The sequence below is a fragment of the Eucyclogobius newberryi genome, unplaced genomic scaffold (genome assembly GCF_026437365.1).
Source record: "Eucyclogobius newberryi isolate DKJ021-1_F unplaced genomic scaffold, fEucNew1.0.hap1 SCAF_7, whole genome shotgun sequence".
NCBI classification, from domain to species: domain Eukaryota; kingdom Metazoa; phylum Chordata; class Actinopteri; order Gobiiformes; family Gobiidae; genus Eucyclogobius; species Eucyclogobius newberryi.
The window spans coordinates 25,845,559-25,873,130 of NW_027316389.1; the positions used below are offsets into that span (position 1 = coordinate 25,845,559).

General features: G+C 40.9%; 1 protein-coding gene across 8 annotated transcripts; it reads left to right on the forward strand.

Annotated features, from left to right (window-relative positions):
* Positions 1–1,048: 1,048 nt before the first annotated feature.
* LOC140348688 (CUGBP Elav-like family member 2) lies at positions 1,049–26,637 on the forward strand. 8 transcript variants are annotated; one of them, XM_072434723.1, is made up of 14 exons: positions 1,051–1,303; positions 11,879–12,066; positions 15,040–15,122; positions 17,634–17,682; positions 18,463–18,618; positions 19,460–19,539; positions 20,589–20,747; positions 20,840–20,903; positions 21,060–21,185; positions 21,740–21,856; positions 21,965–22,135; positions 22,225–22,371; positions 22,462–22,633; positions 23,404–26,637. In XM_072434723.1, the coding sequence occupies exons 1-13, from the start codon at positions 1,191–1,193 to the stop codon at positions 22,587–22,589; spliced, it is 1,581 nt and encodes a 526-aa protein (XP_072290824.1). In that variant the 5' UTR covers positions 1,051–1,190; the 3' UTR covers positions 22,590–22,633; positions 23,404–26,637. The 8 variants fall into 8 exon arrangements, with proteins under 8 accessions (XP_072290827.1, XP_072290825.1, XP_072290826.1 ...); XM_072434726.1 differs by having other exon boundaries at positions 1,049–1,303; positions 18,484–18,618; positions 22,228–22,371; positions 22,462–26,637; XM_072434724.1 differs by having other exon boundaries at positions 1,050–1,303; positions 22,228–22,371; positions 22,462–26,637.
* The last annotated feature ends 935 nt before the right edge of the window (positions 26,638–27,572 follow it).

Genomic DNA, 27,572 nt, shown 5'->3' on the forward strand with positions numbered 1-27,572 from the left:
ACAGTGTGCTCTGAATGCTGCCACCACTGACGGCTGTGGCTTTGCTTCTTATTCTGAATGTGTCAAATCACATAAAGGCAAGGCATTTGAATATGCTGTTTGTTCAATTCATAAGTAGGCCCACGGGGGACTGCTATCAGAGTTGCAGTCGGTTAAATATAACTTTTTTAGCAGGTATTTTTGTCTCCATCTAAATGAGCCTCTCTTGTCTTGGCTTTCTCTTGGAGACTGCATGTACAAATACTCATTTTCATGTTACTTAAATGACTGCACCTACACATGCATGTATAGTTCGTGCATTTCTTATAGGTATAGCTAGAACTTGTTTTAAAGCATTTTCCTCATAGGTTGAAGTATAATCATGAAATGAGGGCGGTGGTGGCAATAGGCCCCCACCCGTCCAACACCTGCCATATGGAAATGTGACTGTGGCTCTAGTATAATGAGTGCAGGAGGAATTAATTTAATTCCCTTCAGTTCAATTCAATGTATTTTTGTAATCCCCCGAAATCACAACAGCAGTTGCCTTGAAGGGTGACAGTGAAAACAGATTAAACAATGTTCATAGGAATTGAGCAATGTCCCAGCATCCACTGTCCTTCGACACAAGTCCTAATGTCCCATAGTCCCCTGTTCTTAGACCCTCCTTCTCGGCAAGAAAAAACTACAAAATCTCTTTGGAAAAAAGCAGAAACCTTGAGGAGTTCTACAGTGAAGGAGTGATCCAATTCCCTCAGACGAGCAGGCGGACACACTTCAAGAATAAGTATTTGCCCAGTTCTCCAGTCCTCACTGTTTAAACACTCACTCAGCACAGGACTTAATAGTTATATCTGAAGGAGCAGGTACCAATGTAAACACAGGTCTGTGGCCTGACTCTCAGGAGCAGCGGAAATAAATAACTCACGTCCAATTTCCAAAGTTTTCCTATAATGAATGTCAATTAGAGCAAGAGTGCTACTACGACCACAGTTGTACTGTGTGCAAACTGGGCTGCCGCAGGCAGCACAATGCATTAGCGCACGGTGCACTGTCAGAGAGGATTATTTCAGCCACGCCAGTCAGTGAAGGGGGTGGGCGCGCTCTGCTGCACTAAACCCAGAGAGCGTGGGAGGAGATAGAGAAGGAACTGAAACAGAAGGAAACGGGAGAAAGTGTCTTTCTGAGCGGTGGATTTTTCCAGAGCACCGATGTTGGAGCACTCGTCTGAGCTGGCCCTGGTGCAGAGTTTGTATGCCAACAACATGCGCTGTCCCCCCTCTGCAGCCGGGATCTCTGTCAGGAATGAGGACCTGCCTTTGAGGTACGTTGGTTTGGCCCCTCATTCAGATCTGCTTGTGTGGAGCAGTCTGTATTTGCACTGCTCTTTGTCTGGACTGGATATTGTCATAGGTTGTATTGTTTCCAGTTAAGGCATTCTTCCATGATATGATCACTGTTTAGTTAATGTTTCTCTTTCCTGTGAATCTAAAGGACTGCATTTAAACCTTATGGATGAGTCTATGATGTCAGACCTGTTTGACTGAATAGGCTCTTGGACTGTACAAATTACTTTTTTTACCATTACATATGGGTGGAAACTAAGGTGGGGCAAAACTTATTGTATGGGTAATTGGCAGGCCTGCTAATTCTAGAAATGGACAAATGGACATAAGTGGATAAGACTCTGACTTTAGGCAAAACAAGATCAATTTTACCCTCCATTTTGAGAGCTCTATAGTTGGTTGCCTATTATGGGGTTTTATCTCAATAAAAATGTAGTCTTTTTTTCATTCAAAACTGGATAAATGTAAAAGTTTGATGGTGCTGTGTCAACTGTGAGCAAATAAAATGTGTAAACAACAAAAGCATGGTACATGAAAAGGATTATGTTGGGATTACAGTAGTAATAATCTCAGATTAGGAATGGGCTAGTGTTAGAAGGTGCCAACAACTGCATCAACTATCAGATTTGACATGGTGTTGGAAATCAAGATAGATTCATGCCATATTGTATAGATTTGTGAGTCGGCATGGAAACGGGAGCAGCTCTTTATGGGAATAATATTGCCTTCATAACAAATATTTTCATTGTGATCCCCTGAGATCCAAAAGGAAATGTGTGTATGTTGCAAATGGAATGACATTATGGTATTCTTCCTCCATCTTAATGAAACCTGATTCTCTGGAGACGTTTGGATTGCCTTTTTTATAGCAGCCCCTCAAGCTTTAATGGTAATGCATGTTGCATTGGGCTAGTCTGCATGAAGGCAAAATAGGTCGCCTATCACATTATGTACCAACCCATTTTAGACACTGTTTAATAGAGCTTCTCCAGCCCTGGTGCCAGGTTGCCTTCAAACTGCCATGGATACAAGGTTTATGTGGGATTAAATACAAATAAATGGGATTTTTCAACACTGACTATGAATAATATTTTAGGATTGCACAGCTGCTGAAGCAATAAAGGTTGCTTAGATAATTAGGCGTGCTCCCCCCAGTTTCCCTGCCATGGCAGTACTTGACAACAACAGCCCCCCCTACCTATCCCAAGTGTAGAGGCCTCGCCCAGCAAGTCCAGCACAACAAAAGAGGACAGGCGCCCCTCCCCCAAGAAACAACGGCCCATCACAAAGAGGAGCTGACCTGTGACCCCGGGAAACAGCCAGCAGAAACTGTTGAGTATGGAGGGAATTTATGATCTGCCCGAAAGAGAAAATAAAATAAGTTAAACAACATACAACCCACGTTAAGACAATATAGGGCTTGAATTAGACCAGAGATTTGTTATAATAATAAACACTGTTACCTGCCTACCCTTACATAGGCATATTTAAGTGATGTTTAAAAACACATTATGGTGAATGAAGTCTACATTTGGCCAACATAATCAAAATAAATGAGGCACTAAACTGAGCACCACGTGCATGTCCTTATGGAGGCAATACAGTCCATTTACTGTGCGTTGTAAATCCGCACGGGGCAGCAGCAGCTTTCAGACTTTGGTAGAGAAAGCCACGCCTCTGGTTTGCTGCAGCTTGGTGTGCAATGTGACAGCGGATTGCATGAAATTATTAGTGCCGGAGATATATTAGCAGGAAGAAACAAGGCGGATGCTTTTTCAGTTTTGAAGAAGACGCCCCCTCCCCGCACCTGCTCGGCCTCGTCTGCGCTGTGTCTCCGGAGTGAAGTGTGGAGTGTGAGCGGACGTCGCTTCTCATTGTTAGACAGACGCTGCTTTGAGCATGACTTCGGCGTATAACTTGGATTTTCTTCCTCTGACCGAAAGTCGATTGATGTCTTCTGGCGACACAGTGTAAGTAATGTATCTGTACATTTAAATTCAGTACAAATTATGAGTAGGCGGTGAGCCGCACCTCATGGCGCGTATAAATGTGAAACAAACAAGATAGTTCAAAGAGGTGGGAGTTGGCTAGCGCTAGCTTCGCGCAGAACTGTAGCGCTAACACCGCTAGCATCAAACCAGCCCCGCGCGGGCTCACATAGAAGTTAGGCTACTTGTTAATATCTTCAGTAGTATTCTTACATTTCACCCTACACTACATACATGTATGTATGTTGTAAAAAATACACTCCAGACTGAAACAAACAATGAAATGCTAGCAACCGCAAACTAGGCGCGCTACATTTGTCAAGTAACATGTGTATCCGGAGATAACGCATTTCGATATTTTCGTTGAAAAACCGCATTGATTACGACTGTATAGAAACACTAGTATATTCCGTGCGAATGCGCATAATAAGAATGCCTTATTGTTGTCAGTTTCATCTCCTGGCTTAATTTAACAACAATACCACTACGATTAGGTTTTGTATGTTCTGTGTGTCGAGTTCACGTTTCGTTGAGTACGTTGAAGACCTGGATGTGTTCTCAGCTCAGTGTTCTGAGTTCAAACATGAGATAATGGACTATGTTGTTGATGGACTATGTTGTGTGGGTTCCTGGACCCAGTGTGCAGCCCGCGGCTCTAGCCCCTTCACTGTTAGCATTCAGGCTAACTGTCCTCAGCCCGTCCATGTTGGGAGAGTGCTGACTTGAGGGCAGAAACACGTGGTTCGCCACATTATTGAGCCATTAATGGAAACCTTGTGACAAAGCATGTAAACAAGTGGAGACACTGGCCTGGCCCAGAGCTCATGTCGCAGTGTAAGAACTGTGTTTGTCTGCTTCTGTTACATTTTAACACGAGCCCTTCTGCGTGTCAGAGCCCTTCTTATCTACTCTCGCGCGTGCTTTATACATGAGAACGGTAAATGCAATATATCTCTTTTTAAACAAGTCCTATTATGCCTTTCCCAGCTCTTTACCCCGCACAGATCATAAGTTCACATTTTGTTCGTCATAAACCGCAATATTGATCTAGAACGTGTTAATAATAAAAACCCGTCCAAAGACTTTCTGCGCAAACCTAAAAGTAGAACCGAGAAGTCTCATCATAGAGGCATTTCTCCGTAGCAAGCTGTGGATTTTCAGTTGTATTTTTTATTTTACGTGTTTGACACACAGTCTGGATTATTTGAGTCATCACAAGTACCGGTTAGTACAAAAAAGGGCTGGAGGTGGGGACCCAAGCGTTACTCAATTGTGCATAAATTAATAAAATACAACCGAGTAAACGATGGAATTATCATTATAACATATTTAAAGGCTTTACAAACATGTCCCTCTTAATCATTTTGTAATTTCTTTCATGATATACATTTTTGGACCAACCTGCATCAGCAAACTGGTGAAGGATATGTCCAGTTTTCAACAGTTCTAGCACAAGAGTGTTGCATATATAGTATTTGTGTATTTATACCTCATATACACAGCATACAGCTGATTAGACGTAGCCCAGCTGTATTTGATTGCTTTATCCCTGAGACTGTTGACAGTGAGAGTGTCTCTAACTGGGCTTAGACACAATCCTCTGGCAGTCGATCGGTGAGTTAAGTGTCACTGTGGACTTGTGTGTAGGCACGGGACCTGATTATACAAAGTTTAGGACCTTATGTGTGTTGGTCTGTCTGATCTCCTGTGGACTGAGGAGAGAAAGGGCACTGGGCCGCCAGATCAAGGGCAACACTCGTGATTTTTGCCTATAGGCCGAATGCTGCTTGTCTAAAATTTGGCTTTTTTTGGTTGGTTTGGTCTGCTCCTGTTGCTTCTTTGGATGAGCCATAATTAGAATCGACTCACACTGCGCAAGAATGCTCAATCCGGTTCTCCATCTCCATTGTGCACTCGCTGAAATCCAAGGCTTATCAAAATCTGCTAGTTCTGCCATCTTATACTGTGAGGAGCGATCAAAAATAGCTGTGTCTTTTGTTAAACAAAGTACATAAGATAAGACGGGACCTGGCTAGTTCTTGGATGGAAGACTGCTGGAACACCTGGTGGTACAGTGGGGCAGCTAGAGCAAATTGTTGTGTCCGTAGGCATGACACTTCACCCACACACTATCAATATGGTGTGTGTGATTGGTGGTGGTTGGGTGACCATCACAAAGCGCTTACCATACTTTTAGGAATTTAAGCCACTACTTTTTTCCCACACTTTGAACCCTGCGATCATTACAATGGTGCTTCTAATTTATAAATTTACTGGCTAAAGGCCACCGGGGGGCACTCTAGCAGGGAGCGCAAATGTTTGACACATTGTAGAAGAAGACCTCAGTAGACGCGTGTTTTCTTTGTTAAACTTCAAAACGCTGTGTTTTATTACACTCAGACTCGTATTCACTTATTTGTGTGTAAATATCTCATGGGCACCTGCGGTTTATTGACAGGTGCGGCCCGTATATGTACAAGTTCTGTTTTCTTTGTACATTTTGTGTGTGCGGCTTTGATTCAGGGGCGCTGTAAACCCTAAAAGTACGGTAAGTGTGAGGACATTTTGCCCTTTTAACTTGCATGTTTAATTTCGCTTTGTTTTCTGCTTGTAATTACACAATTGCACAACCAGATAGCTCTCATGTGCCCTCATGTAAGTGAAACGTTAGCTACTATATTTATGGACTAATCTTAAGAATACATTGTTTTTTTTAACATGGATTTCATGTTAGTGAAGAAAAAAGACTGGAGAATTTTGCTTTTTGCATCAGATTTATCTGCATAAGCTAAGCTGAGGTAAGCGGCTAACATAAGCGACTTTTCAAAGTGACCCTTGAATGAAGAGTTCCATATTCATAATCATTACAACAATGCGTCAACACTATGTTTCAAGGAGCTTTCATTGTGTTTTGTGCGGTTCAAATACCCGTCTCTGCTCTGCGTTTAGTCTCGTAATGCAACAGTACAATTATTAAAAAAAAACGGAGCTGATTTTTTTTTTGGCCTTAAAGAGCTGTGGATACAGTAATGGCACCATAGAGTGTGGAGTGAGTGAATAATGCACCCCGTTAAGCCGTTTGGGTGTCATGAACGGTGATGTATAAATTTAATTAATTAAAATGAAGGAGACACGCAATTTTTTAAACATTGTAGTTTAGGCGGAAGTCAAAAGGACAAATCTAAACATGGTAGTAAACAGAAGTACTTTGGCCTATTTTAGCAGTTTTTGTACTTTTTTTCTTTTTTTTTTTTAATTGAACGTGGAAATGTTTTGTGTATTTGAGGACGGGGAAGAAAACTGTGCTTTTCTCTGATTGGATTTAAAAACAGTTTGATTTCTCTGCTTGTTCCTGTCAGGTTCAAATATTTTTCTTGATGTTGGTTTGTTTGTTGAATACTTTTGGCAATATTCTGTCCATATTGACAATGTATAACGTAATAGAGTGATACACATACATTTTGCTTGAGCCAGGTTATAAATGAACATCCATTGTTTTAAATGAGTTGACTTAGCATATTTTTTTGTGAAATAAGACTTCCATGTGCAATAACATTTTTTATTATATCTCTAAAATCATGTTTTCAGGATATACATTAATGAATATTATGGTTAAGAGCACCATTTTTAATTTAAAATCAATTTTTTGATTTCATAACTGTTTTAATTGTAAATGGCATCTGTGCAGTCGTATCCAGATCAAACTCGACATTAAAATGGCAGGTTGTGATGAGTTACTACAACAGAATCTTTTTCTACAACGAGTTAGAGGTTATAAATATGCTGATGGACTGGAAGGCTTCTACATAAAGAATATTTGCAATTTTATTCTCAATTGATTATCGAGGAAAAAAATATTTTAAAATGTATTTTGTAATAAAACGTTGTTTGGGATGTGTTTAAGGAGCCTGTATAGTCGAGAAATTAACGATTATTAAAATTGTAAATTATTTTGGTAGTTAACTCGTCAGGTTTATTCAGATTTAATTATTGTAAGAAAAGAAGAAGAAAAAGATGACTTCTGAGTCTATAAAACACTCAAGTTATCACATCATGCTGTGGTCCATTGCCTTTTCAGGTCAGAATAATGACTGGCTGTGTAAGTCCCCTCCACTCACGCCTGTCACACTAATCAAAAGTAATTGGGGCTTTTAGCTAGATGTTTATCTCTTCATTTTGCTTGGGTGAATGCTGCCCCATGTGCGGTGCATCTGACCCGAGCTCCTTACATCCCTAAACTGGCAGAGAGGTACGTTAGTGTTTACTAAACCACATCTTACAAACATCTATTGCCGCCAGGAGCCCTTGCTGTGATTATGGAGGTAATGGGGCGGGCCTTGTCATCAGATGCTGTTAACATGCAGGCCATGCAAAGCCTGATTGAACATATCCGTCTTCATCAGGAAAAGGCAACAATGAAATCAGTCCATATTGAGCCATTGAAAGTTAATGCCAGGATGAAGATATAATAACTCCTCGTGATATCCACAGTGCATGTACTGATTAGATTCGACTTGCGATCAAAATGGAAACAAACGCTCTCCTGTTTGTGTTCTCGCCCTGAGCCACATAAAGGCGCTAAATGTCATTATTTCTTTAAAAGCTTTGTCACACTGCAGTTCTTTCCTGCTGATTATGAATATGTCTCACAGGCATTCGTAATAAACATGCTCAAACTCTGGTTATTGAGGTCCTAACCCAGTCTGGCATACGACAAAAAGACTCACAACTAATAGATTCACTTAAGTCAATTATATTAGTTTATTAAAATCTCATTGCAGCATTCTTTCCTTTGGACAATTTGAAGTGCCAAATCTGCCAATGCTTTTATATGCTGGCAGAAAGCTTGCTTTTGTTTTGAGAAATCTGGATCTACTTTTGAAAGAATCCTATCCTGAAGTCTTTTGAATTTAGCAGTAGTTTGTGAAATTTGATTAAATATCCTCAAACTTAAATGGGCAGTTGTGCAGCTAAAATCACCATTTTAGGTCTGACAAGAGTGTTTTGATGTTTGGATTCAGAGCTTCTGAGACCCTGCTCTACCTTTTTGATAAAATATTAATGTATTTTTAGAGACTGAACAGAAAGTACAATGAACCAAGCCTGGGATAAACTAGTCTTTATGTTAAGTCTGAATTTTGCTGAAGTATTAAGCATCTAAATGGTTGTAGATGTCTTCACGTCTCTGGATTGTACACAGCTGTTTCACTTGTGCTAACTCATCCCGTTAGGGCCTGTGAACCCTCATGTCTTCCCCCACATCCACAGTGACGCTAAGCAGCTCGTTGATAAAACAGCCGTGGGCAAAGAACAGGTTTTCTTTTGTTGCCCAAAACACTTACATTTGTTGGTCACTTTCTTAGTTCCATTGGTTTAAAAAAAAGTTTTAGTGTGTGATTGAAAATGTGCATACTTTAATACATCTAATTCAGATGTGCTGTGGCAAAATGTCTGTGATGAAGTGTAAATGTAGTCCTTGTTAAAAAACGGAAAGAATAATTTTTCAATAACGCGTTGGTACAGTACTGAAGACTGTTGAGCTCTCCGAAATAGCCTGTTTTATTAGCCTAATTGTCAGGTTGGCTATTATGGTTCTAGGACAAGAGGCGTCCGCATGCTTGCACGCCCTCCTTAGCCCGCTGACACATGGTTGAAATAAATCACCTGTTTTTATGGAGGTGCTGCAGGAAGCATGCCTCTGTCGCGACGCTGACTTGGGTGAGTGACTCGTCAGCTGCTGCAGGGCGTCTTCAGTCGTCGAGCTGCCACATAGTATGCTGTTAGTGACGGCTCGGCACAAGACTTACTTTTCTATGCCACTATTGCCTCTGTATTAGATTAACTAGAGAAGCTTTAGTGGTTTTCTTGACTTGATGTTTGATATTGGACATCTTTAATGCTGCTACATCAAACCGGTATTGCTTTCTATTGTTTACACAAACTTCAAAATGGACTGCGTAATTATCACAATTACCTCAAAATCACATCTGCTTTGGCACAATTATCAAGACTCAAAGGTAACAATTATTTGGGTGATCAAATGTCCTCTTTACACAACCAGTTGTATAAACCTCTACAAACATATTCTGAAATGTGTAGGATTCTTGCATTTGTTGAGCAGTTCATATTTGAGTCGTGTGAAACTTAAATGCTCGAGGTGTTTAAGATGTGAACTGAACCTGGACTTGAAAACAAATTGTAAATCTTTTGGCAACACTTCACAAATAATGCTTTGAGATTTTTTTTTCATCCAAAATTGTGCAGCTCTTGACTTTTAATTTTTATCGGCACGTGTTAACCTCTCTGATTCTCCCGTCTTTTTGCTTTTCTTCATTAATATGAAAAAGTAACAGTAAAACACACAATTTAAGGATAGAAACTTTTAAGCAGCAAGTATTATTGCTGTTAGTATTAATCTGCTCGGCTGAGAAATTTGCCGCAGGAGGGCCAGAAGAAAACACTGTGAAATTAAGGCAATTTTAAAACCAAATGTTGCATCTTTAACAAATCCACTTTCCTTCACTTGCATCGGCTTAAATCAAACGACTACATTTCCTCAAATGGCCCCGAGTAAAATGGCGGCAGGAGCTTCAGGCAAAAGTGTATAAATGGTGTCACACTCCAGCACCGAGGCCCCTCAGACGAAGCCTCCGACGCCCACTGTGAGACGACCATTGTGCGGCAGAGTCGCGGTGAACAATATGTGATTGTTCCCCCGTTGTGCTGAGGAGCTGGAGGTTACCGCCTGTACCATTGCATTGCTATTTGTGAGGAGCTGTTGGGGTCTGCAGGAGGGGAGCATCCACTTCAAATTTGGAATATTTTTGTATGCAGCCTTTCCCATTTCCATGCACTCTCTAACGTGTCAGTGTTGGACTAGTACCTGTTGAAATTTAGTTAGATTTTTTTAAGCCAAGTGACTGCAGTGCATTCTCTGAGCATGTCATTTAAGTCCTTAAAGGAGTTTGGTGTTTCTGCTGAACGACTGAGTTCGATGTGTAAACGATGGATGACTCGTGTCCAAAGGTCTGTGTGTGTGCACAATAGTTATCATTAGAGCCTTTATGAGCTAAGAAAGCCTGTTTGTGCTTTCCAACAGTATTTTCAACAGCATTTGCCAGTTGAATTGAACTTAACCTGCTGTATCTAATATCATTTTGATACACACATAGATGATATTAAGATTTGCTCCCGCTCTCAGTAAACCTATAACGTCAAGTTTATGAGAAGGAGAGTCCGGGGTGTTGTAGTCGGAAGCATAGAAGTGATATTGATTCTCTGGTCCTAAAGACACGCCTGCAGCCAAATGGCAGTTAAGTTTATCATTTACCCCCAGTACCACAAATTGTTCTGCAAATCTTGAACTTTTACATTCCTTTTTTGTGTTAACAGCCCATTACAGCTTCTGTGGCTCTAATGCAAAATGGTTCCAGAAGCTTTAATGGTTTTTATTGGTGCTCTTGGTGAACCTGAATAATTTTGCCAGTTCCAGAATAATTTGAACCTGTATTTTGTGGCTGTTCTTGAATATTGTGATGGTGAATAATCTAGCAGCCTTGCATCACAATGGTTTAGACTAGTGTGTGGATCTTGTCTAAAAGAAACGTCTCTTGTTGGATTATCGCAATGAATATATTCAGTCAATATTATGTAAATGTAAATGTGCTAAATGTGCTTGTAAATGTTTTGGCTTAGGTCCAAGTGTCACACAAAATGTGACTATTTTATTCCCCTCTTTTAAACCTTGCTCTGCTATTTTTTTCTTATGTATCAGCTCTTTTTGCAGCCTCAACATGGTGTAACATGGCCATAGCAGACGCCCTGTGGTTATGCTATGATTTAAGATTTGGATCATCTCCTCAGTTTCATCTTCACCCTCCATGATCATTCCTGTTGTACTGACATTGGAGATTGTGCATTGTCATTTTCGACTTGAAAGAGGACTATCTTTAGATGATGCCTCGATCTGAAAAAGGAAAAAATACTCTTTTGGCTTATTCTTGGCTGGATTCAAAATATGCATTATAAATCTGATGCCTGGTTTCTATTATTGCTTTAACTTGTTGTATGGATTTAAGTCAAGATCCATAAAATACTGTCACATTGGTAAGCTATGTTATTGACTCATGACAAAATTGCTCTGAACTAGAGGGGCAATATATCATATTGTATAGATTGGCCAATGTTGTTATTGTTTTCCACGGCTGATGCTGACACCAGCTTGTTTGGAAACTAGAGCAACCGATGGCTGATAAACTCTGCTTATGTACTTACGTTTTGCTTTAAATGTTCAAATAAAGCCAAATGTCTTTAGTCAGGTGGTCAGCCAAACCCCAATATCATGAAAATATACCAATGATATTTCTGCAATGGGTAATTTTACTGTCCTTCCACGTTTGTCTGATTAATGATACATTTAAAGATACACTTAAGCACATTTCTGATTGTTGTTGCTGAATATGTCCATATTATCTACTAATTTATTCTTAGTAGAAAGTGCTTTGTATTATGAGAAATGCTTTTAGCAGTAAAGAACCTAATCATTTCTCTTGTCTCTCTTCTTAGCAATGGCAACGGCACCAAGATGAATGGAACAATGGATCAGCCGGATCCAGATTCAATCAAAATGTTTGTGGGGCAAATCCCACGCACCTGGTCAGAAACGGAGCTACGAGAGCTGTTCGAGCCCTTCGGACCCGTGCACCAAATCAACATCCTCCGCGACCGCACCCAGAACCCCCCACAGAGCAAAGGTACCACTGCAAATGCACTGTTTTGATCGAAGTTGTGGCACTCAGGCTGGCATCTGGACATGATTTTAAGCATGAAAAAAATTCATCTTTTATTAATTTATTTAATTATAATCGTAATAACCATTACTTAAAAGTGGTATGGAAGATTTTTTTCAGCAAATTTTTTATCATATTTCCTCGTGGCGTGGATAAATCATTTGTCCTGCCACGTGTCAATCATAAAACGCACCTATCGCTCACCTGCAGCCGCCTGCGGTTCGTGCCCACGTTTCTGCGTGCCTAAGTGCATGGATCTATCATAATATAGTTCCCTCAGTGTACGGGGCAAAATGAAGACGGAGAAAGACAGTTCGAGCTGATGCAGAAGTGGACAGAAATCTACAGGAGACATGCGTTGCGCTACTAAACAAACGCACGTGTGTGTTGTATCAGTCCGCACGGGGGAGTGCGCATGCGCACTTCCGCCTGAGTTCTCAAATCGCCGAAAAATCGTCCATACCGCCTTTAAAGTGACTATTCTTAAATTCAAGATAATGATTTGAACATAATGTTTTCTCGTTACGTCACATCTTTCTTGCTTGTATGTTTAAAAAAGAAATGTAGACGTGTACATCTTTATGTTGGCTTTTTCCTGTGTGTGGTTCCCCTCCAGCAGACTGATGTGCAGTATTTTACACAGTCCGAGGCTCATGACCTGCTCTAACTTGAGTATTATTTCCCTCCTGTAAATGATGCAGGAATTAAAAGTCTGCAGATAAAGTGTTTTCATTGGTCACTTTGCCCAATCATTTTGTGGTGTCTTTCAGTTTCACATTTCTGTGCTGTCCTCAGGCAGAGCTCTGTGCTGCTTGTCTGTGCACGGACTGCAGTGTTGTTTGTGCTCACAGAAGAGGTGATTCAATTGCCTTTGTTTCACTTTTGTCAACTTTTCTTGTCAGATTTAAAAAATCTGCATTGGATGACGGAAATTAAAAACTGTTGTCTAAGACATTTTACTCGCCTTTCGAAGCTTGTCTCGTCTGGATTCAGTTCAGTTTAGTTGTAATTACAGCAGACCTGAAGTGGAGGCTTGCTGTCTGTAGAAGCTAGAAAGTACCTCACTCATGAAGTCAACGCACTGCACTGACGCAACTGCCTGAGCTGTTCTGTCTCTGCTACATTTCACTTTTAAGGCATAAGCCCAAGTCCCTTTAGGGTTTAATATGAAGGAGCACGCTGCATCTCAAACCTTTACCTCAGAGAGGCTTTTGTGCCTATGAATTTGAAGATCAGGGTTTAGCCTTCATCCTCCTGGTTTTGTGTACTACGGCCTTTCTTGACCGTAATACACAAAACTCAAAAGAAATTTTTCAAAAATTGCTACATTACTACCCAAACATGTACTTGTTTTATATATATATATATATATATATATATATATATATATATATATATATATATATATATATATATATATATATATATATATATATATATATATATATATATATATATTATAATATATATATATATATATATTATTATTATTATATATATATATATTATAATATATATATATATATATATATATATTATTATATATATATATATTATAATATATTATATATTATAATATATTATATATTATAATATATATATATATATATATATATTACACACATACACATACACACACACACACACACACACAGAGCTGGGGGACTTCCCAGATTGAAAATAAGAGTTGTTCCGCTTTCTAAACGACTCACTGCACCTTTGAGACGACAAATGAGTTGTTATTCCTTTAATAAAATGTATGCGTGGCTGTCCCCCTGTGTTCAGCGGTGTGTGAGGAAGTCTCCTGGGTACTTATGCAGTGTGTGTGAATACAGCGCACAGAGAGCAGTTCATGGTGAGGATGAAGAGTTCAAAGACCCCTTTTTTTTAGAAGGGCCCTCCTCTGTTCTGTCAGCTGTGATGGCCTATTGACATGTTAATGCAATGTTAATGTATTCTAATAGATAATCTTGCCTTATCACAGCGGCCTTTGGCTAACTCTGTGTGAGCTGGAGTTTCAGACTCATCAATCTCATGGCCGTCTTACTTGGAAGCAATTGGGGAAGAGGCAGTTTTATCAGAGTGGGTGACATTATCTCCAAATGTTTATATGCATGGATGATATATGGCCCCAGTCGCTGTTGAATCTTGCTTGAGATTCTGTGGCTGAGATGTTGTCAAACACTTCCATTTCACTTGTTTCCTGCCACAAATTCATTTTTTTTAGGTTGTCTCTTAAAAAAAAAAAAATCCTTAGTGTGACGTCTCCCTGGATGGTTTATTTAGCTCCAGTAATTGTAGGCAGGTCTAAGCGGCACAGAGAGCTCAGCTGGTCCGAGAAGAGAGCAGCTCAGTGCCCCCCCTTCTAGGCCCGAGCTCCAGTAATAGAAAATACACAGTATGTAGGTCAGAGACGCTGCAGTGCTCCACTTCCACAGCCCAGTCAAACTGACAGGCTCCACGCCATCGGCGCACTGCTGGGACGGGAGGATGAGGCTCTCCTCCCCCTCACTGTCTTTACCCCCTCCCCCACATCAACTCTCTCTCAACTGTGTACCATTTTCATATTCAGATAGTGGAGTGGGTTCTGGTGTATTGCTGAGCGCTGGATGGTGGTCCTGTGCCCTGACTTGTCCAGACGAGGCCGACCCGTCTCCTGCCTCACTGGCTCTTGACAGACCCTGTGGACGTCTCTTTGGACATGTCAACTCTCCGATTTACCCCAGTGCCCTTGCTGCGAGCTCATACATGAGCTGTAGCTCCATCTCAGAGTTGCGGCTAAGAATATCCTGTCACATGTTGCTAACATGTGACTTGCATTCTTTTTAGGCGCATTCCTCACTGCAGCAGTCTTTGTGTAACATTTATTCTCTATTTGTGCAAGGTTTTTAATGCCGTTTTTGTCTCTCTCTTGCCCCTTCGTTTTTCTTTGTGCAGGATGCTGTTTTGTAACTTTTTATACAAGAAAAGCTGCACAGGATGCCCAGAATGCTTTGCACGACATAAAGACCTTAAGTGGGGTGAGTACGCACCTAGTGGACCGTCTTTAGCCACTGCAGTCTCATAATGAGCTCTGCTGTCAAACACATTTGGCCTAAGAAATGTCTGCCCCCACAATGCACTGCCATCCCACTAACAACTGAGAACATTTAAGAGCTTATCAGGCTCGCCAACACACACCGCTGTACCTCTAACGTCCTAATGTTGGTGAGTCAGAAGTTGTACCTGGTCTTTTAACAAAGAAGCTTGCGACTGACTCCCCACTCCTAATTCCTCATTTGATTTATGTAGAGATTAAAGCCCATTCAAGCAGGATGCGTTCAATTGCTTGTTAAACCTCCACCAATCTGCTCTCCCTATTTAAAATAGGGAGAGCAGATTGGACTCCCCAGCCAATCAATTTAATCTTTACTAAACAACTCTAGCCATCAATGAAATCAATCGAGCAGTCCATTGGAGAAGGAGCGGCTGTCAGAGGTTACAGGTAAATATTGAACTGCTTCGATGAATGAGAGCAGCGGCGAGCACATGCAGGCGCAGCAGCAGGACTATCAATCAGCTCTATGTTTCAAATAGAGTGGATAAAACACAAGAGTTCTGCGATGCACCTCAATGGCTTTGCAGGTGCTCCGGTCCCTCTTGATATATTCCGTAATCACGGTCATTGTTCTGTTTTGAAGAGGGTCAATCTTTAGCAGGGACACTTGGCACTACAGGAGAGTGTAGCCTAAGAACAGGGCTAATTTTCACCCATTGTCCTAATTATATCTGTGCACTGATCACAGGTTTCTTCTTGTCTGTGCTACGTGAGACACTGGTTTATTTTGTGTAGCCTGTTCCTTTAGCACCACAGTGTGTGTGTTGCAAACGTCACATAAAGCATTACACAACATTGTGTCTGCAATTAAAGAAGTAGTCCATGTATTTCCTGGTCAAGGCTGTCAAACGTATAATATAATTGAAAATGGAAATAATTAATTTCGGTTTAGAATACGGGCTCTCGTTCTGTCATGCAAACCTGAAGCACTGTTTTAATCTATGGGCTTTTAAGGTAAGACACTGCAGGCCGTTTGCTCTCAACATTTAGGCTGGAAACTACAATATTATTTCATTTAATCCACTTGCGTCCATCATCAGGGTTCCTATACAACATCTTGCGTGAAAGTTAAGACTTTTTAGGACAATAAACAGAATATCTCTGACACACATAGATATATTTAGTGTAGATAAATCTGCTCTGAAAGCAAGGTCCCAAAAATACTGTAGGTGCTTCACATTTAAGACCTAAACCCAATTTTTCTTCAAATCTAAGACTGTTTAAGATGTAAAATTTCCGCTATCAAATTTAAGACTTTCTAAAGCCCCGCGGGAATCCTGATAGACTTCACCACTTACATTTCTAATTTTGCATTTAACAAGATATTGACTGAACACACAGTAGGATTTGTTGATGTCTAATTCTAAGACTTGATTTACAGTTTTTAAGTTAAGAAAACGAGGTGAAATTAGAATTATTGTTTTTTGGCTGTTTTTAATTGAAAACATGGAATGATCAACTTTCTCACATTTATGTGAGTAAACTGCAGTAGAAGTTTCAAATTGATATCTTTACATTTTAAAGATTCTTTTTCCTATTCACTGCACCGTCTCGCCTTAAATGTGTCATGAAACATTACTAAAATATATTCGATCATAGGTTAATTTTTTGTTAGTGAAATCACCATAATTTTAATTTGGAGCCAAATTGTGATTTGTTTTATTTTTATTATTTATTTTGTCATAATGAAACGGCCCTAGATATTTGGATTTTGTAAGTTTTCAATTTGACTTGAATAGTGCAGCTCTATATAATCCTAAATAATTCTAAGTAAAAGTGACTTGTAAATAAGACAAACATTTTCCTAAATTAATAAATTGTGAAGCATCCAAAGCCTGGCTGGTTCCTCTGTTCCGTCCCTTGTGTGCCTTGCTCTTCTTGGTCGGCGACGCTGCCAGTTCCCACACTGAGCTGGCCATCTGTCTGCTTCTTTTTGGTGCTTGTCAAAAACAAACCCTCCACTTTCATGAACACCGCGGCTCAGGCATCTCACAGATAAATGGTACTTTCACCTCACAAAGCAGGTGATTATGCTAAAAATATTCTCACCATTAGACGGTCTTTCTTCTTCCTCCCAACTCGCACAACATGAAACTATAAGCACTTTCTCCCAAATAGCCTTTGAAGAAGATTGATACAGACAGGAAAGTCGAACACAAGGCTACACCAGAGCTTTGAATGAAACTAGATATTGGAGAATTTGATCCTGACATAAGTGCAGAGACACTTCCCCCTGAATCTGTTGGAGAGCAGTGATGGTCTCGGGGTGAGAGTGGAAAATGAGCGGTTGGCGACTTCCCTCCTGGAAAAGTGGACAGGCCCTTGTGATGATGATGATGATGATAATAAAGCTCAACCCCACCTCCTACGTGGTTATTATACAGTCAGGTGCCACTCTTAACTGTTTCTTTTGTTTTGTTTTTCCCTGTTATAGATGCATCATCCTATTCAGATGAAACCCGCTGACAGTGAGAAAACAAGTGGTGAGTAGCTTTAAGTGGCCTGCTGAGTTTAAACTGCTGTTTTTTTGCACCTTGGTGACCTGTACAGAGAAAAGTATTTGACCAGGACGAGGCAAAGCTTTACGCATTTCGTATTTTTGTACGGCGAAAATGAAGGACTGAAAAGGACAGTTTATGGAATTTGCAGCCGCTGACAGTTTCTATACAGTGTCAAGGGTTGGGGGGATTAAGGGCTTTAAAGGGCACCAAAAGCAGAAGTGGATCAGGAGCGCGGCAGAAATGGCTGATATACTCTGTCTCGAGACCTAGACGCTGAGGGGGTGGGCGAGCCAAGAGATTTGCCAAGACTTGTACAAGAGCCTGCCACCTTGAGTGTGAGCCAGAGAAATGGCTGCATGACGAGAACTGGGCAAGAATAAGAAAAAGGTGTCAGATTTGGCACTCATCTTCCTGATGTCTATAATGTTTAGTTGAATTGCTTTTCATATCCCATTTTCCTCCCAAGACCTGTATTATGACACTTAAAGACTTTTAATATGATCTGGGACTTTTAAAATATTCAATTGTAAACCCTTAAAGGTAGTTTAGTTGTAGCTGTAAAGACGGCATAGACCACGATCCTTATTCATTTCAGTGCAGCAGATGTGAAGCAATGACTTATCAATTGTTTTATAGCCTTTATCTTTCCATATAGAGATGGATATATATCCATCAATCAATATCGCCTCTTTTCAATGTTGCTATAAATCTACACTGTGGTTCATGCTCTACTCTCAGTTGTGCTTATTTTTATATCTCCAGATGTCTCTTTTCCCGTTGCAGCGGTAGAAGACAGAAAACTGTTCATTGGGATGGTCTCAAAGAAGTACGGCGAGAATGAGGTCCGGATGATGTTCTCCTCTTTTGGTTCAATCGAGGAGTGCCGAATCTTACGGGGTCCTGATGGCCAGAGCAGAGGTAGGTGTGCTCTGAGTCTTCGGTATGGGTGCAGTGTTATTGGCCTTCGTGACTGCCACCTACAGGGCAATACCTAGAAACGGTGTTTATACCAGCCCCTTTCGTCCTGCTTTATTTTCACCTCCTTCCTCAAATCAAGTGCTATTCACCCACAGTAGTACCCATCTCAGTGCCCGCAGCCTCTCCCCATTTGCCTCCGCATCGTGCTGTGAAGGGCCGGTGAGAGCGGAGTCGACACAATGGGCCGTTGCCTAGGCAACTGCTGGCGGCGATGCCTATGGGCTCAGCTGGCAACCGGCTCCTCCTCCACCACCTCCTCCATCACACTCCACAAAGACTAGAATTAGCCTGTCGTCGCATCTCCCACTTAGCTCAGTGCCGCATAAAGGCCTAGAGATGGCGGGTCGAAGCAGGGCTCTCGGGCTGATTAGACCTTACGCTGACGGCCTCTGAATAGACCCGAGTAATTACACTGAATTTAATATGTGATGGTAACTATAACTTGAAACGGAGCAGAAGGTCTTGATACATCTCCACTGAAGATAGGCCTTCAGTGTGTATTTATGTGTGCATATTATGTGTTTTAACCGTTTCACCACAGTCAAAGCCTCTCAGGCGGCGATTTTAAATTGTCGATCACTGTGCTCATGTGTTCTCCTCGTTTTGTTCTTTCTCCATGTGCTAACCAGTGAGGGTGATTCTGTGTGCTTGGGAGTCGCCATTCTCTGTACAATGTGTTATTTGGGGTTCATAACGAGTTGTCCAAACCTTTTGTCTTGTTTTTGTTTCTTCTTGTCCCTCCCTCCCTTCTCCCCCCCTCTCCTATTGTTCCCCCCTACAGGCTGTGCGTTTGTCACATTTGCTTCCAGGGCAATGGCACAGAATGCAATCAAAACCATGCATCACTCTCAGACTATGGAGGTACTGTACCCCTGAGCACCTATTTCTCATTTTTACCCTTCCCCTTCATACATTCTGCTGCCCCCTTGTGTTGGGAAGATGGAAGGACTTGTCAAAGCAGATGGTGTCCATCATCATAAAGCATGAGTCATTTCCAAAGCCACTTTTACTTATTACAAAAATACATTTTTCCTTGCTAAATAAATGTATATAGTACAGAGCTTAAAGCAACTTGACATTAATTGCTTATCGGAGTGAGATTGTTTTGCACTTGTATTAGCAATCTTAATACTCTACCAGTTGGATTAATTCTAACCTCTAGAGGAATTAACCTAGAGACTAGCACATATCCAATGAGATTTCCTCTCAAACTGGGTCCTTGTCCTCCATAAAGACTTTTTGGAAGTGGAGCAGCAGTAATTTGACAGCGTTCAGGTCAGAGGCTCCCTAGTGAAGCATTGGACCAAAGCTAATTAAGATCCTACCAAACATAACTCCGGTTGTGGTTGTAGCAGAACACAGCCACCCATTCCCCTGCATTATTACTCCCCCAGTTCTTAGCTGTCGTGGGGTTGCGGGTGGTGCAGAAGCCATTTTCCCTCTCCCACCTGGTCCTTGTATGGGTCAACTCTGAAAGTACTTGCACCGCATGCCTCATTTCCATGCGTCTGTCTTCATGAATCTGTCTGTGAGACTGTCTGTATTGTAATGCATCGATCTAAATGTCTGCTGAGGAGCCCCTTGTTCAGTGTCTTTATTTTCTAAATGTCGTCTCCATCAGTTGTCTGCTTGTCTGTGGACTTGATTAAGCTCCTCCCAAAAGCTAAAAAAGTTCACTGTCTGAAGCATTGATTTGTGCTCTTCATGGAATGAGGCCCGGCTCAGCTGTGCATGGCAGATGCCCTCTGTGTTAGCTCTATTACCAATGCTAAAGGCATAAAGACTATCTCGGACTCAGACTATATTTTCCTTTTTATAAGCGATCCGCTGCCATTAGTTAGTGCAATTAGGAACTGAACTTGACATTTTAGTGTGGTGTTTTTCGCTTAATATAATGTGTGGTGCTTTAGGGCTGCTCTTCGCCTTTGGTGGTGAAGTTTGCTGACACACAGAGAGATAAGGAGCAGAGGCGCCTGCAGCAGCAGTTGGTACAGCAAATCCAGCAGCTCAATAGCGCCTCCTGGGGGAACTTGGCTGCACTGGGAACTCTCACGCCACAGTATCTGGCTGTAAGTGGTTTATGTTCTGGGTTTGGATCATTTCCATAGACACGTGTGTCATGTATAACTTACTGCTACGTATGGGTGTTTTTCCTCAACAGATGCTGCAGCAGGCCACATCCACCAGTAACCAGGGCACTTTCAATAGCATTCAGAGGCTAGGAGGTGGGTAGCAGTTCATTTTTGATGGCTGCCTTTTTCATCATTTTGAACTTTTTTTACTTGCATGTTGAGTACATACTTAAACGCTGTCATTCTACATGTTGGAAAACTGTATCAAAATAGATTCTGTAGTTTTCCATAATTATTGTTTCTCTTCAGGTATGAATCCACTGCAGCTGCAGAACCTGGCCACATTAGCTGCTGCGGCGGCAGCAGCCCAGGGCACTGGCAGCCCCAACGCCGCTAGTGCCCTCTCCTCCAGCTTGGGAGCTTTGGGCAGCCCTGGTATTAACCACTAACGCATGCAGAGAATATCTTCATAGAAATGCTAATGCTTTTTATCCTTTGGGAAAGACCGAGCAGAGTTGGGTATAAAAGCACCTACCATAGGGGCAGATTCAACCCTCCTGCTGCTCTGCCTGCACCTTTCAAATGATCTGTAACTCGCGCATCCTCCATTTTGCTTCATTATTGTTCCTTGTTGTATGTTGCACCGAATCACCAAAGCAAGTTCCTAGCCTGTGAATTTTGTTCGCTGACAATGGCAATAAACCATTTCTGATTCCGATTGCCTAATGGTCCTCAGCCGCTGCACATTTGTTTTATAGAAGTTAATCAACCCTGAGCCAACATTTTATGAGAGTCTCAGTTTACCCTTAATCTGTGTAAATATACATTGGCTCAATTTATTGTTGGGCACACTGCAGTAGCAGTTAATGAGCCCTTGTGCAAGTGTGATATTTTACTCCCTCCTCCCCCATCGTTTGCTTCTCCTGATTAGACTAAAACCATGGTTATAATATGACAGAATATGAGAGTGAATCTTTCTGTCTCTACAGCTGGTTCAACAGGGTCCGGAGCCATGAACCCTTTGGCCTCTCTGGGCGCTCTGCAGGGCCTGACCGGGAGCTCTATGGGTCTCAACAATCTGAATGCTCTTACCAGCAGCGTCGGCGGTAAGACTCTACTTCTATTGTTTAATTTTCATTGTAACTGCATCCATACTTTAATGCCCATATTGTGTATGGTGGTGAGGAGGTTATGACTGTCCTTGTGTGTGGCAGGTATGGGAGCCATGAACGGAGGGTTGGGCTCTTTGGCCAATGGCTCGGCCGCCAGCTCCATGGACGCTCTGACTCAGGCATACTCAGGGATGCAGCAGTACACCTCTGCCCTGCCCTCGCTTTACGGCCAGGCCCTGCTGCAGCAGAGTGTTGCTGGCAACCAGAAAGAAGGTTAGGACTCGCTGTGTGTGGCGTTATACCATATGTGCTGTATGATTTTATTACAGCAAATGTAAATCTGATTTGCTCTTGTGATGAAGTAGGGCCAGAAGGTGCCAACCTGTTTATCTACCACCTGCCCCAAGAGTTTGGTGATCAGGACCTCCTGCAGATGTTCATGCCTTTTGGAAACGTGGTCTCTGCCAAAGTCTTCATTGACAAACAGACCAATCTGAGCAAGTGCTTTGGTAAGATGCGCTCGCATTTATGGATTCATCAAATGACATTTTAACACAAGTAGAATGACTGACTTAGTTTCACTCATCATTTCCTCTCAGGGTTCGTCAGCTATGACAATCCTGTGTCTGCACAAGCTGCCATCCAGGCCATGAACGGTTTTCAGATCGGAATGAAGAGGCTGAAGGTTCAGCTGAAGCGTTCCAAGAACGACAGCAAACCTTACTGATCTAAGCCGGGCCCCCTCCCCAGCTCAAAGCTAGCACTGCGAGGGTAAGTTTACCTCCTGCCAAGGTCATCACAGAGACTCAATGGGGCAGGGGGCGGAGCCTGTCACTGGAGGGAGACTCGGCCTATTCCTTAAATGGTTGCAATTCTCTTTCCAGATTTTCTTGTATTCATCCCTGCAGTTTTATCATGTACTTTTAAGTCTATTTGAATATTTTATTGTATGCCTATTTATGACTATCACTGGAGTCAGTGTTTGCTGGAGGTATTTTGTGTCACTGTATTTAGTGGAGAGCATCAGTTGTGTTCCCATACATTTCATTGCCTTTAGGTCAAGTGTAGAGGGGTTGACTAAGGATCAGTCTAAGGGCTGAAGCGTAGACCCTGAGCCAGTGCTTCACCCTGTGTGGCTTCTTGTGTGTAGTCTGTCTCATTGTCCATTGTCCTTCATGTGAATCTTTGCACTCAGCCCCTCCCTCCCAAACGTCCCCTGCCCCTGTCTCATCTGTCCTGTGTCTTGTGAGTGAGGCTACCTCTCTATTAACCACTTCCAGGCATTCCATCCGTCTACAGGCCTCCACAGAGACCCTCTTTGCGTGCCAAGTATAATATAGTCAATGCATGTGGCCATACTGTGTCTTGGTGTCACATCTTAAACCTGTGTATCGTTTTTGTGTGTAGAGGGGGGTTTGTCTTTACTGTATGTGGTGATGTTTTGTTGTTTTTTGTGCCTCATGGCTAAAGATTCTTGTGCTGTGCCCCTAACTTTCTCTTCTCTCCTGTGTCTTCTCTCCTCCTGTCGTGTTCTTTTCTAGAACAACTCTCCATGCCTGTTTGCTCATCATTAGCCTAGCATGTCTCCATGATGTTGAAAGCCAAGCCAAACTCGTGGCCTCACCATCCCACCATTGTCTGTGATGTCTAAGCTCGCCTGACCAATACCTGGCCACCCACTGACCCCTGACCTTAGCTCAACCTGGTTTCTCAGCATGTGTATTCATTTTTTTGTTTTTGTTCTGTAAAGAAATGTGACAGGTGGGAGAGAGGTCAAGCAAATCAATGTGAAAACTATGTTCAATTCATTTAAAGTTTTTGCTTTTTTTTTTTTTTTTTTTTTTTTTTTCCGCAAATGTTTTAAAACCTGTGGGATTTGTTTTGGTTTTTTATGTTTCTTTTTACCTCTCTCAGTAAAAGTTCACTTGAAAGTTGAATACAGGGATTGGCACACAGCTGTGCTATTTGGTGCCATTAGCAATATGTTGGCTTCTTATACGATAATGTGCTCCAGACCACTTTCCAACACTTTTGAAAGTCCAGTTCAATCTCAGTGCTCTGTAAAGGTCTCTACATTTTGCGGGCAGTGTAAAGTAAAAAAAAACCCTAAAAAAAACTTTCACCAAGGCTAATATATATTTTCATTTTATTTACAAAACTGTGTGTTCTTTGGAAAATATTGATGGCACAATATAAGGTGCATTTGCTCTGTTTAGAGAAATGACACCTACATGAGTCAACTTTTGTAGAACTGATTCACAAATAGACAATCTGTGGTTGAAATGCACACTTAGATTACCTATATTTTATACCATTGAATCTATAGAATTTAACTCACAGAACCCAGGCAAACTTTGGGTTTTTTGTAGATTATGTTGTAATTGTCATCTGTGTATGTGGGTTTGGGGAAAGTTCAGTGTATTACATTTTTTAAAAAGGACTAAAAATCAGTTTGACCATTTAAGGGTCACTTTAAATTTCAAATCTCAGTTTAAGTCTAAAATGTTGCTGCATTAATTGTAACTTCAACTTTTGAGATGACAAACATTTTTCGTAGTTTTATTCTCCGTGTGACAAAAAACAAAAACCTAATGGTACGTTTTATTTTTGTTGACTTTCTGTGAATTATTAATTGAATTAATGGATGTCACGTTTTAGTTTAGTCTTGGTTGCCTAATGTTGAAATATTTTACAATTGTCTGTACTGTCAAACCGTACACATGTCGGACAATGTACTTTTGTTTTTATTAAGTGCCCACTTGTCAGCCTCAGTGTTTTTGAAGTCACACAAACATGCATTTTCTTGTATGATTAACATTTTCAAATACGCTTTTGCATGCACACACCGACACACGCCAACACTTTGTGTTAACTAGTGGGAGCCCCTGAAGAAGAGATCGCTTGGACACACAACACTCGGCCTGTGGGTTTCAGCACATTTTATTATTCACACACACGCGTAGGCTAGCTTTAGATTAATTTTAGTTATGGCTCTTCTGTTCAGCGACTTCATGTTTCACAAATGCACACAGCACATTGACACTGAAACTTTACCCTTCACTGTAGTGTTGGTTTACAAAATACATTCCATTTGTTCAGCAGTTTACACTTTTTTTAAATACCAGGGTGGTATTGTAACCTTGATTTAAAAAAAATAATAAAGACAAAAAATATCATCCCCCAAAGATGGGTTCCCAAAAAAAACATGCATACCCGATGGCGCTAAAGAGTTGTCAACTCAGGGGTTGCTTTGTGTGAAAACTGGTTCACGCAGGGTTATGACACAAAATGCACAATTGTCACATTTGACCTTTTCAGTTTGGATTTTATTTCTTAACGTGCATAAATATTCCAAAAAAATATTGAGGTACCAAAATTTGAACCAGTACTGGAGGAGGTTTTTTTTTTTTTGTAAGAAAAAGCACAATTGTGGGCTGTAATCACTTTTGCAGAATGTGTGTGACGTGTGATTATATCCCAAAATTTACAAAGGTACCACTAATTTCACTTTTTAAACGTGGGCATGTGCTTTTTACGGTGTGTTTTTTCTATCCAAATGCAATACAATATTCAAAGTGCCATAATATATATACGTCTAGAAACTGCCTACACTTAAATATTAGGCCTTGGTTAGAGATTGCTGCAATTCGCCTTTTTGTCTATATCTATCTGTCTGCCAGTGTCCTGAAAAAGCTTTGTCACTTGCTCATGTAACCCTCTTTCCCCTACCCCCACTCTGTGTTGAGTTATTGGTAAAATGTGTATTGTGTTGTACTATTTGAGCAGTTGGTTTAAAAATTGCAGATAAACAATAAAACTATACGTTTCAAAGGTTAACCCTCTTTTTTAGTGTGAAACATGTTACACTTTTCGATGCAACATTGAAATGTTTCATGGAAGTCTTGTGTCAAACACTGAAAGGGTTAATTGTGTGGTTGTGTTTTACTGTGAATATTTAAGAGCACAATGTACAGTCCAAAGTGGTCCCAAATTATGACTTGCTTCAGGGGCTTCCATCACAAAATCCAAGTAAACGATCACTTTTTTTTTTCCCAACAAGTGCAACATTTTGGCCGTGCGGTAGATTTGCATCACTAGATATTGTCTTGATCCTTGTCTTATCCGTAGGACTATGTTAAATAAGTTAAAATAGATGTTTTTGTCTTGTCTGATAAAAGCCAAAGTGGGTGCATCTTGATGTAATCTGTATACAGTTTTTTTTTTTCTTTTTTGGAGAAAATGGGTGGGATTTGAAAAAGACATGTCAGGCTTTCAATATCCACAACTGGTTGTTCATATGTATTTTGTACCAGTGGAGCTTTTTATATTGGAAATTAAAGGAAACAAAATCTATATGGAAAAAATTGTCTGGCCGCTCAATGTGGCTCGTCTCGCCAGGTCGGGCCTCTTTGGTGGTGACAAGCAATTTTTTGTCATTTTCCTTGTCTCTAAATATGCCTGATTTTTAATTTGACTACATGTCTCATTTTGAGTTTATTGGGGAGGGGACTTGGGTCTTCTAAACCGTGGTAAGTTTCATGTTAGTACCTGTGCTGTCCATACTTAAGTCAGCAAAACATTTGACAACTTATGTGGGTAATTGTCTTAGTTTAAAAGAAGTTAACTGTTTAGTTTGAGCCTTGCTTTTTACTTGTGTAGTTTTTTTGTTTCCCATAGAGGAGTGTGTAGCCCAAGGACTGTGTTAATTTTGGTCAATGTTTGTTCATGTGTGGTGTGTTTCTTTGCCTCTGTCTGAATTAAACCATTTCCCCGAATTTTGACGTGTCCGTGCTTGTCCTGTGCTGTAAAGCGTCTCCCTTTGTCTGTGGCTCATGTCTTGCTAACATGTTTCTGTTGTACTTCTGCTTCTTACCACTAGCCAGCTGCCTATGATTGGGAATATTAGTCCTGGTTCAGTTCTCTTATGGGCCTCCCAACTATGACAGGCCTAGTTTTGGTCTGTTCTGTCCCCAGTATAGTAGGTTAGTTCATTAAGATAGTACTGGTTATCAGCTTTGAGAGTAAATGAAATGGAAACGTATTGCCTGGGATGTTTCACAGTAAGACATTAAAAGTAATTTATCTTAGGAAAACAAAACAAAAATATCGTTGGAAATCATGCATATTGTGAGCAGAGTCCCTTTTCTACAGATCTGACCTGAAACTTGGCCTGGTGGTGTCCCCTGCTTGTCTTCATGGACTTTCCACCAGAAAAAGCACCTTGGTACAGACCGACAGCCTTCTACAATTTTCAGACTCGGCCAAGATCAAATGCAGTAATGTGTCATTTTGAATATCAAAAGTCACATTGAATATTTTGTTTGCGAGCACTTTAAGGAGTCAATATTAAAATGATTTAAGCCATTACTTGGATGAAGGAGTAGAAAATGTGTGAGTCTATACCTATGAACTATTTCTTGGCACTTGAATAATTACAAAGGTTTTACTGCGTCAAAGAGGGTAAATAAATACAGGCTATATTCCTTTCCGCTCTCTGGAAACACTCTTGCATTATATCCAATACAATCTTTAGGGACAGTGCCAATTCCATATTTTTGACATTGAGCTGACAAACTCTTTTCCCCGTATTGTATCTTATACTATTATACAACGAACACTGGACAAAAGGCTTTACATTTTCAGTAGGATCCTCCATCAAAGAACTAACTAACTTGGACATGAACCTCAATGCTGAACTAGATTTCAAGTT